The sequence below is a fragment of the Oryzias latipes genome, chromosome 20 (genome assembly GCF_053564925.1).
Source record: "Oryzias latipes strain Hd-rR chromosome 20, Olatipes_Hd-rR_3.1".
Taxonomy (NCBI): Eukaryota; Metazoa; Chordata; class Actinopteri; order Beloniformes; family Adrianichthyidae; genus Oryzias; species Oryzias latipes.
In genome coordinates, this window is record NC_136256.1 from 26,831,358 (window position 1) to 26,843,622 (window position 12,265).

A 12,265-nucleotide genomic window follows, 5' to 3' on the forward strand; every position below is an offset into this window, starting at 1 on the left:
GGTTTTGTATCAGTGAACCAAAACAAACTGTATTGACCAATGCTGTTTACTGTAATGCGGAAGACTTGTGAAATCAGGGTTTCATCATTGCTAAGAGGTCACAGGTCATGCCTCTAAAAAAGGGAAACACATTTTAAGGGAGATACATTTTTATTTGGTTTGCCTGTCCATTCCTTGGAGAACAAGTCTCACGTTGACTTTCTGGCAGACTAACTGGTGTCCAAATTGGAGTCATGTGGATCTTCTCTCACAACATGAGACCAGAAGAAAACCCTCCAGTGTCTGTTTAGCCTGATTCCTGCTCAGTAAAGAGACGTGCTTGTGTCCAGTATGTCAGCAGTCGGACAAAAATGTTCTGCACATTTCGTCAAAACGCAACTACGTTAAAGGAGGAAGTCTGATTGAAGCCAGACTTTACCATCAAACCCATGAAGGGATTTGCTGCACCCTGACTTATACGTGACAATAGGTGAGTGTGCATGTTTTCCTTTAGCACATGCACTTACATGTTCTCTCACAATGCTTCATGAGTTGTTGTTGCTTTCCAAAACATTCAAATGGAGGTGAATCTGAGTCTGCAAAGTTTGATGGTTTTGCCCAAATCCACATGGGACTAGTTCATGCCTTTGTGCATCCTAACCCAAACCCCCCGGAAAATACGCCATCCCTTCTTTCGCCCAACATTTTTCCAGCCTTTAATCTAGACGCCAAGCTGGAATTTCCATCCCTTTTTCCCACGACGGTAGGATGCACCATATACATGATCACACAGAATTGTTACAAGATAATACGGCTACACAGATACACACAAATGAGACTTTAGAAATTTATGGATGTGACACGATTTTGATCTAAACCCTTATTATTATTTGAAGACTATTTGAATCTGTTTCAGACAAAATGCAATTATAAAACAAGAGATGCTCTCCTTTGAACATTTCTTAAAGAGAATATCAAAGAGCTGAGAGCCGACTTGTGGCCTCCAGAAAATATCTTTATTAAAAATATTTTGGCATGTCTGCGTCAACATTTGTGCAGAATGTGTTTACAATGATGTCAAGTCTGGTGGTGGTAGTGTGATGGTCTGGGGTTCCATGCTTTGTAACTCCATCTCTTAAAAGAGAAGCTAGAGGTAAAATGCTGGAGGAGTCACGAGGAGAGCTTCTTTCTGTCATAAAATAGGAGTTTTTGTTTTGTTATAACAACATTTTTTCGCTGATGTGACAAGTTATATGAAAAAAAATGCACCAAAATGACAAATAACAAGGATTGATGCAATGTTTTACTGTTTCTGAGCTCTCGTCATGATTTATTTAACTGAAATGTTTTGTGTTTTCTGGAAGGAACTTGATTGTTTAGAAGTTGTTGAACCAACAGCAAACGCAGATAAATATTTTTCCTAAATGTTGTTGTGAAAAGCTTTTCAAAATTTACCTGCATAAAGTTGTTTTAAAAAAAATAGTATTCACTATGATTATGTTGTTCATTCAGGTTCCTTCTTTGTCCAAACCGTCCCAGTGAAGAAGCAAAATCCCAGAATCATGTCTCCTAAAACATCTGCTCACTTTGCAACGATTCACTTTACCGCATGTAAATATTGCCTTCTGGTTTCTTTATTCTTATACAAACTGTTCTTTGCTTATGTTTCGACAAGCTCCTCTAAAATGTCAAGTCTGTTCTGTTCGCTCTTTGTGCCCATTTGAAAGGGTGTTTCATGCTTCAGCTCAGCCGTGGTCCGGTTCAAACGCAACCCGGGACAACCCCCAACATCAGACACATCGTGGTGGGAAGATGTTTCACCTACACCACACTCATCAACTCCAGCTTAAGGTAACGGGCGGGTTTTCACCGTCACGGTTTGCACTTTTGAGGAGTAAATTACCATGAAAGAATTCAAAAACCAAAGAGTTTTTGAAAAAGCAACAACAAAAAGTTCAAAGTTACGCATTGTGAGGCCACACCTGGAGAACAGGATCTGATCTATGCCGAATTCCAGGCAGAGTTGGACATGTCCAACAAACCACAGAGTTCTTTGTGTGGAACAAGCCCCTGTCTAAAGAGAGAATGAAAGACGGAAAACACAGTGTTTCTGAATAGTCTAACTTATCTAACTTTACAAACAGTCTGTGGAAGCATTAGGACATAAAGAAGAAAAAAGGTTTTATTCAAATCAGTGATTCTTTTCCTTCCTATAAAAAGCTCAAAATTAAAACAGAACTACATTCATAAACCATTGTCCTCCAATTGTTTTGATATCAAATAAAAAAAACAGAATGATTGGAATTTTTGTTAAAATTTCTCTTCCCAGAATGAATTTGTAAAAGAACACACAATTCAGGCAAACTGTTTAAAGATGATTGATCAAAAAAATGTGTTTTATTGGTTTCATTCAAACTTACGTCTCTGCTGAATCACTCGGGCCAAAGTATATGTTCTGTCACATGAATGGGCATGAAATGCAGTGGTTCAAACATAAAGCCCTGTGGCACGCCGTAAGTAAACTGATGGAGGGATACATACATGAACAGGTGTGTATGAAATTAAAAGACTCAAACTGTTTCTTTATTCAAATTATTTTAAATCATGGGAAAAATACGAATCAAGAAGCAAAGTAACACAAAATAATATTATTTTCTGAATTTTGATTAAAAATTTGTATTTTTAGACTGACACATTTTGGTGTTTGATCTCTATAGTCATGACTGCGAGGAGATCTGGAGACACTTTGAGGAGGCGGTTCTCCATCAACCCACCTGCAGCGTGAAAGTCCAACACTACGACAAAATGTTTGACACGATGCAGGAGTTCTGGCCCTGTGACAGGGTGAGCGAATGTAACCGTACTTTTCAAAATCAGGTTCATCATTTCTGAACTGGTCTCCCTTCTGGACAGTTTCTTTTCTGGAGCAAAACCAGGACCCTGATGCACAGTTATGCCGCCGTTTTCCGTCACTTCTGGACACTGGAGAACACGCTGGTCGGCTTCATGTTCAATGAACTCGTCTGGTGTGGTCAAGAGGAAGAATCTGGTGGGGGGGTTTTCTAGAATATCAACAAAAAAGGTCACAAGATGCAAATAAGGCTGATTTGAATCCTTCTGTGGAGAAGATATCTTGGTGGATTCATTTTTTTCTCTTCATTTTAGCTTACAACAGTGCTGCACAAATATTAGAAACATTTTGGGAGATATTTTTGTTAAAGTTTGCCTCATCTGTTACAGTTTAAGCCTAAGTCAGAGCTGTCCTTACGGGTGGATACAGGTTGCCTGCAGGTGAAAAATGGGGAAGCCTGTACGGGGCGCCCCGGTGACCCGCAAAAAATATTAAGGTCGTAGATTGCTTAGTGAACCCATAGAGCCAAGATGTTCATGCACATCTTTTCTACGTATACATGCAAGAAGAGACTGTCTGAAAAGTCCTCCTTTTTCTATGCATTCACACTAAAACCACAAAATAGTCTCGAGTTCAATTCAGAAAAACGCTTACATCCATACCATAGAATTCAGAGCAAATCCAGATTCTATTGTTCAGGAATAAACTATTTCATAGAGAAAACAAACTGAATTTTTTTGCAAAAAGATTTTTAGTAAACTTTGGTATCTTTTTCTCTAGTTTCCCTAAACTAAGGATTTTAAAGTTGATGATCAGTGAATTCTGATCAAAAACCAGTTATGTCCTCTCCATAACTGGTTTGTCTCAAGCCAAACATGTCACAAGAACAGCCAGACGGCTGGATCCAAATGCAGCCGGTTTATTAGCTCAGCTAAAAGTCCACAAATAAATCAGCGTCAGGCAGGAGCCAATGACGAGCATGGGAGCATCAGAGAAGACACAGGAGAAGTCAGGGTCCAGGCGAGAGTCGGGGCAAGCGGCAGGCAAACGGGGTCAAATGCAGAGTTGGGTCAGAACACAGAAGGTCAGATCCAGAGATGAAGCTCGGTAAGGGAGGCAGAAAATACTTCACACTAAGTGAGGCTCGGTGTAGTGTTTAAGTATGCTGTGATTGTTTGGGTGAATGGGAGTCAGGTGTGTGGCATCCAGGAAGTGTGCGCTGGGGTTGCTGGGAGATGTAGTGTGATTAGAACTCTGGAGATGGATCTGGGTGATCAGAGGGGGGAGACAGTGTTGGGACTGAGGCTTGTCGTAGTAAACACTTGATCAACGTGTAAGTAAGGGTGAAGCAGGAAAGATGTGGACTGTCGGTTCCTGATACAAACCCATGTACCCACAGTAGGAAGAGGGTTGGTGTGAAAAGTCGTAGCGGTGCAAATCTAGTGGATGTGGCTCTAGGTGTCATGAAATGCCTGATTGTTGTTTTGATTATTATCCGAATTCCCACCCTAACCCCTAAAAAACACTATAGTGCGGCACTATGTCATGCCCTGAATTTTAAAAGCAACTCAGACACCACGCTCACTATCTTTATTTTATTTTTTATTAAACGCCGGATGTGACGTCATCGATTTCACAAAGTTAAAATCTGATTGATATGAGCGATTTTCATTTATAAATCCACTGTCTTTTGAAGATAAAAACATTGATGGTTTTTAAAAAAAAATACATGTAAACACTTGGCAAAAATTGTTCAGACTATCAGAGACTTATAGTGAGTGGTAAATTCCTTTACCACTCATTATATAGTGCCCTACAGTGAGTGGTAAAGGAATTTGGACACAAAGTACAACTTCTCCTGGATGCCGTCCCCTCCTCTGAGGTTTCCTGTGAGAGTCACAGCTGTGATTGATCTCATCAAGCTCCTGTATAAGGTGTGGTTTTTTTTGGGTTTTGTGTCTGAGCGTCTTTGAACCTATCCTGATTTTTGGTCTCGTTCACTCTGGTTATAAACCTTTGCTAATTTGAGGAACTGTGTCAAGTCCTTCCTGCTGATGGGTTTCATCGTTGGTCAATCCGTAATACCAGCCTTTTTTATTTCACAGCTCTACTTCAATATATGAAAGACACAAGCCACAGTTGTTTATTTCTCGTCCATAGTCAATTTTTAATTGGCTGTCACTTCCGAGAATTAAAAGGGACGCCGTCCATACGTCACTACCAAATCTGAGTCTCTGATTGGTCAAAGTTCGACTTGGTTTGACGTTTATATTTTGTACTTAGACCCCGAAAAAAGTCATAGAAACGTGTGTAGCTACCCGTCAATGTGAGAGTTTTGAATGCAGAAGCCCGACACCCCAATTTACATGGACTTTTCATTGGAAGTGGTCACATGGATTACATGAAATATTTCCATCTTTATCCACCTTTGTCATGGTAGGAATAACACGTCAATGCAAGGGTGGGGTCATCTAAAATAGCACAAGGGTTACTAAAAACAGAAAAAAAATGTAAAAAACCGATTAAGACTTTTAAAATTATTGGGTCACGTCACCGTCCCTTTGTGTCAGGCGACAGAGAAAAACGTCCTCATTATTAATGTAGTTTGTCACCAACAGAAGTGAAAACATGTCAAGAGTTTGTTGACTTTAAGAGTCAAAGAATGAATCTTAAGAGTGTTTTCCTCTTCAGTTGTGATTCATGTAACAGCACATAATCAGAGTTTATCCGCCGCAGGTTTTAATTTTAACTCCTGTCCAGAGTGGTCCGCGTGTGGAGATCATCCAGTCTTCTCCCTCTGGAGACACGCCTCCCAAAAGGTGAGTCTTAGAATCCCGACCCTCATAATACCGGTCTGTGAGCCACTTTGACTTCAGCTCTCAGTTCGCAGAGATGGCATGTGGCAACATCACTGTTCTGCTCAATGGGTCTATTGCTGACGCCTTCAACAGGAAGAGGTGAGGAGGGATGAACGATGCAGGAGATTGGGTTCAGATTTTCATTTATCATCCTTCTTTGTTTCTTTCCCAGCATGTTTGGAAGTGTTGAACTCGACAGTTTAAATCCTCAAAGAGTGGACCACGTGAACATTAAAGTGGTGACCAACCTGGAAGGACCTTACATGTAATTTTATTACCGTTTATTCTTTAGGCCGTGACTCCCAGATTACCAAAAATAAATCCAGAGAGCAACACGTTTGTCAGCATTTTCCTTGCTCTAAGGTGAAGGGAGCTGGTTAGGGACATTTGTATAACTGGGTGTTGCAGGTTTTATGTGGATCAAGTCAAACCTTTTCAAACACTTAGTCAGAGTTTCAGTCCTGTCTGTAATGACTAAGCCGTCTCCACCACTTTCAGGCAGCAGGAGACATTTTTATTTTTAAAGAAAGGCCCAAAAGTTGATCAGCACATTTTATTTGATCGTTTGTAGCCTTTGCTGGATTCACAGGATTTTTCTATTCTTTTTTACTTTCCAACCTGTGAAGGTGCAAAACTTTTAACATGTTGTCCTTACCTTTCTTAATTGCAGAGAATCCTGTAGCCGGGGGTCTATTACTGATTTGATCCAAATTCTTCAATCGAGGGGTTTTCGTTGGACCTGCACCGACAGCGACCAGTAAGTGAAACCCTGTGGCCTCATGAAAGAACTATAATTAATTATCTCAGGTTATCAGTTTAGATTTCTTGAACACGTCAGTGTTTTAGATTTTCTAATCCATGAACCCCATCACCTAGCCTGGTGCGTGCTGAACTAACTGCAGAATTTTATTTTAAATAAAATCATAAATCTACACACGACCAAGAGTTTTAAGTAACTTTTCTTTGACTGCAACGGTCACCAGCACTTCAAAACATGCTCTCACTGGGATCGGAAAATAAACTTGTTTGTAACATTTGACCCACTAAAATGAGCCAAAGTTTAAAACTCATGTTGATGTAAAAGCCTCCATGTTTATTAGTTGATTAAATCTGTGACGGTATGTCCAAGGGAGAGAACCCAGGAGCAGGAAGAACGACGCAAATCCAATAGTTCACTCGAAGGGGCTTTAATGCCAGAGAACCATAACACCAGAGCATAGAACGAAGACGCTCTGACACAGAAACAAGAACAGACACTGCATAAATAGACAAACCAATCAACATAATACAGAACACTTGAGACCAGCGGGAGAGCTCAGGAAGGGAAGGGCCTCCAGGAGATCACAGCAGGAGCAAAGTCACGGACTCCATGACATAAATCTATACAATTTAGAAAATTCCACCTATGGTGGAAGTGGTGTTGTGATAACATGTACTTTACAGCTAAAAAAAACACAGTTCAGACAAAGCTGATTTGTGTTGAAGTCCACAGAGAAACGATTAATCCACTTTAAAAAGAAGAAAAAATGTTAGGCAATCTAAAGGAGTAGACACAAATGTAAAAAAAAAGTTGAAGGTAATGTTGGTGTTTTAATTACTAAGCATACAACAATTCCTCCTGTAGAGACAACTAACTTTGGAGAAAAGTTCTCAGTTCTGAATAATTCAATTGTGATGTGATCTCCAATACAAGATAGTGTACACACCAAATGAAGGAAGTACCTCAACGCGGCTGACTTTAAACAAAGCGATGTGTCCACAGAACCCTGATGGCCCTTCTGTGCCTCCAGAACCAGCAGTTCTCCTACCAGGCGTGCACAAACCCCCTCCAGCCAACGACCAGCCTTCAAACCCCTGACATGGGTCAGTGCGGCTTCAATGGACGTTAATGACTTCGTTCTGAGCACACAATGTGTTCCAAGTCTTTGTCAAATGAAACTCCAAAGTTTGTTTTTCTGTTTCATTAACGTAAAGGTCTGTAGGTGGAGAACAAAGAACACACATCACCAATCAAGTGCTTTATAGGGCGTTTTGTTGAGGTGTCTGAATCTACATTTCTATTTACATAGAACTTTTTGTATAAAAAACACCTTTTTGGCACCTGTGACTTAAACTCCAGCGGGATTTATACTCCGGAAAATACGGAACTTGAAACAGACTGAAGTGATCAAAAAAACATGAATAAAATCAGAAACTGAGTTTGAATTGTGTTCAACAGAACAATTTCAAAAATAAACCACAAAGATTAACTGTTGTTGCACATTATATTAAAGGATTTCTGTTACTGTGACACTTCTGCACCTGTCAGCAGGTGTTCTGGTCCACTCCGGAACAAACTCCAACCGTTTTTGATTTGAACATTTCTTCTCTAGGCAGCTTCAATTCAACCATCTCAACAGGATTCATCAGAAGGACACTTTAGACTCGTCTGATGTTCTGCTTCTTTGTTTTTTTTTCCATGGTTTGGTGTCATTCAGTGAATGCTGTCTTGCAGTGGAATGCACTAAATAAGTAGATGCTGTCTACCACCTCACCTGGACTTGTCCACCACAACTTCCATCTTTACAGCACCTCCTCCCAGCTGTGGGACCCTCCACAGACCGGGAGGTGACCACAGGTTCTCTGCATTTGTTCAAAATCAAATCAGATCAGACAGGGAAGCCTCAAAACTCGTCTAAAAACTCTGATTTTGTGTCATTTCCTTTCATTTTCTGTTTCATTTTGTGTTTTGTGAACCCGTATCAATGCAGTGCAATGACAGTTGTGCTCTCACATCCTCTTCTCTGCAGGATCAAGCCCAGTCTCTGTATTTCCCATAAATGCAAAAGACTTTTAAACTTTTTTTCATTTCCTTCTTCTTTTTTCTGTTAAAGACAGAAGGAAATGATCCACTGAAGGTCATAAAATGTTCAAACATGCTGGATGATGGATCTCCTGTAGTAAGTGAAGAAGTTGGAGTTTGTGTTTTTGGTATACAGAGTGTTGTGGTGAGGTGTTTAGATAAGAAATTCAGGGAGTGTTGCACTGGTGAAAGTCATTGATGCTCGTGGATCCTCCAGGAAGATTATAATATAAATCTTGTTGAAAAAAAATGACAAAACTTTTCTTCCCTTAAGGTGTTTGATGCTTTTGAAAAAAGAAGTGCAACAAACTAGTGTTAAAAAAAATGTTGACAATAAGTAGGAACAGTCAACTGAAGGTCAACTATTTTGCGTCCTGCATCACAGCGGTGATGACATCACAGCGATGATGACATCACAGCGGTACAAACCGTTCAAAAAATAAAAAGTAGCAAAATCTCTTAAGGGGGCCAAAAAAATGTGAAAGTCCAATAACAAAACCAAAACACGCTTGTCGAAGATATCCAAAGGAAGTTTTGAAATCATTATGGGATGTCAACAGAACCTACTGGTTATTTTGTGGAAATGTGGAAATTTTCCATTTTTTCACAATAAAGGCAAAACAAAGTTTTGTTCGAGTGATCTCCATAAAATTTCACGCGCATACCACAAGGTCTACAACCACAACCACAATTTTGTAACCTTTGACCTCGAGAATAAGCCACCATCTTCAATTTTCCAAAACATTACCTTTTGGTTCCTATTAAAAAATTTAGACTCCACCCTGAGATTTCAAAGTACCACCTCCTCGAGCACCAATGGGAAGCTACTTTGGGGAAAAAAGTTGGAATCAGCAGTTGTCGATTTTGAACACCGCTAGCGTGGCGAGCTCACAATAGGTGCGTTTTCCTGCTGCTCACGCACTTTTTACGGAATTATTGTGAACATTTTTTTTGTGAACTGTTGCCTCAAACTGAACGAAGCAATTTGACCGATGAGTCAACAAAAAACCTCATGTTGCTAAGGAAATCCAAAAGTTTACTTTTGTGAATTGTTCTAAAAATTACTTATTCATCACACCCAGGCGACCAAAAAAGAAAATGGTTGCTATGGAGATAAAACCAACATGCAAAAAGCCATTTTAAAAAAAAAATGTGTTCTTATTTGAATTTGTGGCGTGCAGCTCTGACCAGGGTGGCAGGGGCATGTGCCAACCACCCACCCAGCAAGGGTAGATAAAATAATGAGGGGCGAAAAAGGCGAGTAACACTAATATCTGAACACATCTTTATTGAAGTCTGTCATGATTTCCACATTCCAATATTTTTGTCATTTTCTGTGTTTGATCCATCATTTTCACCACAAACTGGGAGGATTCCACCTTAATCTTTCATTCAAATCAGCTTTTTTTTTTTCCACACGTTCTGCTGCATCTCAAAGAGCTGCTTCAAGCAAACGCCTTCAGTCACGCCAAACTTAAATAATTTGACAAAATTCCACAAGACTGCAGGAGAAATCAAGTCAGAAATGTGCTCCAGGAATGCACAAAGTCTGCAGGAACACCATGTATTTACCAGAGAAAGCAGAATCCCACCTAATCCCATGCCAAAAAAAAATCTGGTGTAAAGAAATAATTCGGTTATTCATCCATTTATGAACAAACGTGAGAAAAAAGGCTTTAAAAAAAAGAACTTTTGTTTTAATTGCTTTGTATAGATGACAAATTATAGATATTTTTGTTTTATATGGAAATGTTCTGAAATTACATACAGTAGATAATCCAGTGTTGTGAGAACTATCTGCTGGGATGAGACAATAATAAACTGCAGAAAGGGTCTGTTGTATACGACTGGTTGCTATTATCTCTAAATTAATACTAAGGCACCAATGAGACACTGTGGCAGGCAAATGAATGCTGATATCTTTTGGGTTTTCAAGTGGGCGCCCTCCTTCTTCAGTGTTTCGCTGATAGGCCCACGACTCCTCCAGAGGGTTCAGCAGTGAATCCCAGCGTCCCAGCTTCCTCTCCCATCAGCCACCGGACATTCGGAGGTCCAGGTCAGGTCCTTCCTCTTGATCCACAGCCACGGATTCCCCTTCTCAGCTGCCCAGGAGAGGTCTTTAATTGTGTGTAATTGTATAAATTTGTTCTCGACAGCATGCAGACTGACATGTCTGCATGGGAAAAGCCAGATTGCGCCACTTCAACTGAAGTTGGGCCGTCAGCAAGCCATGGTTTCACTTCTTGAACCTGATGCCTCAAGCAACAAGCGTTTGAATGTTTGTGAGCATCCTCTGTCGTCGTGCAAAGGCAACGGATGTTGGATGACCAATAGGTTTGAATGAGACGTTTGGAATTCTCTCAAATTTCAATCAGTGCTTGTTGCCAACACTGATGGATTGATCCCTCTGGTGAGCTGATGCTGCAATGTTTTGGTGTCATTTTAATAAATGTTTTGTTTAAAAAAAAAACTTTCTAAAATGAACAATGCAGCAGTTTAAAAATTAAATACGACACTCCTGCTGCTCTGCAGAAACTATGTCCTAGAAAATGACAGTTTTTTTTTATTTTGGATTAAAAAAACAGCATGATCACAACTTAAAAGACCACTGAGAATGATTTGAAAATAGATCAAAGGATGATTGAAGTGGATTTTGAGACTAAGTTTAACTGGCCTTCAAAAAAATCTAGAAACTGTTCATTAAGTTGATTATTACAGTTATTCTGCAAACGTTATAACAGAAAATAGAGATAACACACCTCAAAACTGATCTATTCTCACCTTTTGTCAGAAAATAAAGCCTCTTTGAAAACAAACACATCTGTTAAAACAGGAGCTTTAATGTGGCCAACAGAATGACATGAAAATAAACACATTTTACCATGAAGCATTTTTCCAAACCCGCTGTTTTCCTTTGGGGCTCACAGGGTTGCTGGAGCCTATCCCAGCTACTGATGGTGCAAAACTTATCATGAAATCGTTTCATTGTCAACCTGAACATACATGTCAGATATACTATCATAAATCTTAACATTAATAAAGAAAATAAATTTTAAAATCAGATCAAATAAAACTTAGCTAGAAAAAATAACCAATCTGACCTACATTTCAGCTTTATTGCAAATATCAAAGATAAAACTTTTTCTCTGGGATTATAAACTTTGAGCTTTAAAACAGAACAATATAAGGGAGTGATAATAACTCCAAAGGTTAAAAAAACTGCTACTATAAACCTATTTTGGTTTTTCCTTTCCATGTCAACATTATAAAACTGAGCCTACAGGGGAGATAAAACCTAAAACGATGTGCCTTCAACTGGCTCTACACTGACCCATAATGCTAATAATAATCATTATTTAGTTAGAGAAGCTGTTTTTAGTCCAATATTAGACAAAATAGAACCACCTGCTAAAATCTCTATTTGAATTTCTGTTTGTCTCTTACAGCAGTTTTAGTATAAATGACTAAAGAAAATATTATTTTAATTTTAATATAGATGGAAAATTCAAATTCTATATTTTTAAAACAGGTTGATTTTATCAGATGTCTCTGTTTATTAAAATTGTGTTGTTTATTCATGTTTGGTTCGATATCTGCGAGTAAAAATGTGCATAAATAGATGAAAATTGTATTTGTACAAATGTACATTTTGTTCGTTTTTTACTTTCAGTGTCGCAAGGGGTTTTTAAAGATTTCTAACGTCGACTGATGTAATTACTTTCTTTGATAAAATAA

General features: G+C 39.1%; 1 protein-coding gene across 2 annotated transcripts; it reads left to right on the plus strand.

Moving 5' to 3' along the window:
• The first annotated feature begins 277 nt into the window (after positions 1-277).
• On the plus strand, positions 278-9,160 carry LOC101168159 (ADP-ribosyl cyclase/cyclic ADP-ribose hydrolase 1). 2 transcript variants are annotated; one of them, XM_004081330.5, is made up of 10 exons: positions 278-469; positions 1,492-1,590; positions 1,707-1,830; positions 2,697-2,823; positions 2,893-3,028; positions 5,567-5,649; positions 5,714-5,787; positions 5,861-5,953; positions 6,359-6,445; positions 7,451-9,160. In XM_004081330.5, the coding sequence occupies exons 2-10, from the start codon at positions 1,542-1,544 to the stop codon at positions 7,575-7,577; spliced, it is 900 nt and encodes a 299-aa protein (XP_004081378.2). In that variant the 5' UTR covers positions 278-469; positions 1,492-1,541; the 3' UTR covers positions 7,578-9,160. The 2 variants fall into 2 exon arrangements, with proteins under 2 accessions (XP_004081378.2, XP_020568360.1); XM_020712701.3 differs by lacking the exon at positions 5,861-5,953.
• The last annotated feature ends 3,105 nt before the right edge of the window (positions 9,161-12,265 follow it).

Coding starts and splice junctions, on each gene's coding strand:
- LOC101168159 (XM_004081330.5), top strand. CDS start 1,542: ATGTCTCCTAAAACATCTGCTCACTTTGCAACGATTCACTTTACCGCA. Junction 1,591..1,706: donor AACGATTCACTTTACCGCAT/GTAAATATTGCC, acceptor CCCATTTGAAAG/GGTGTTTCATGCTTCAGCTC. Junction 1,831..2,696: donor CTCATCAACTCCAGCTTAAG/GTAACGGGCGGG, acceptor TGATCTCTATAG/TCATGACTGCGAGGAGATCT.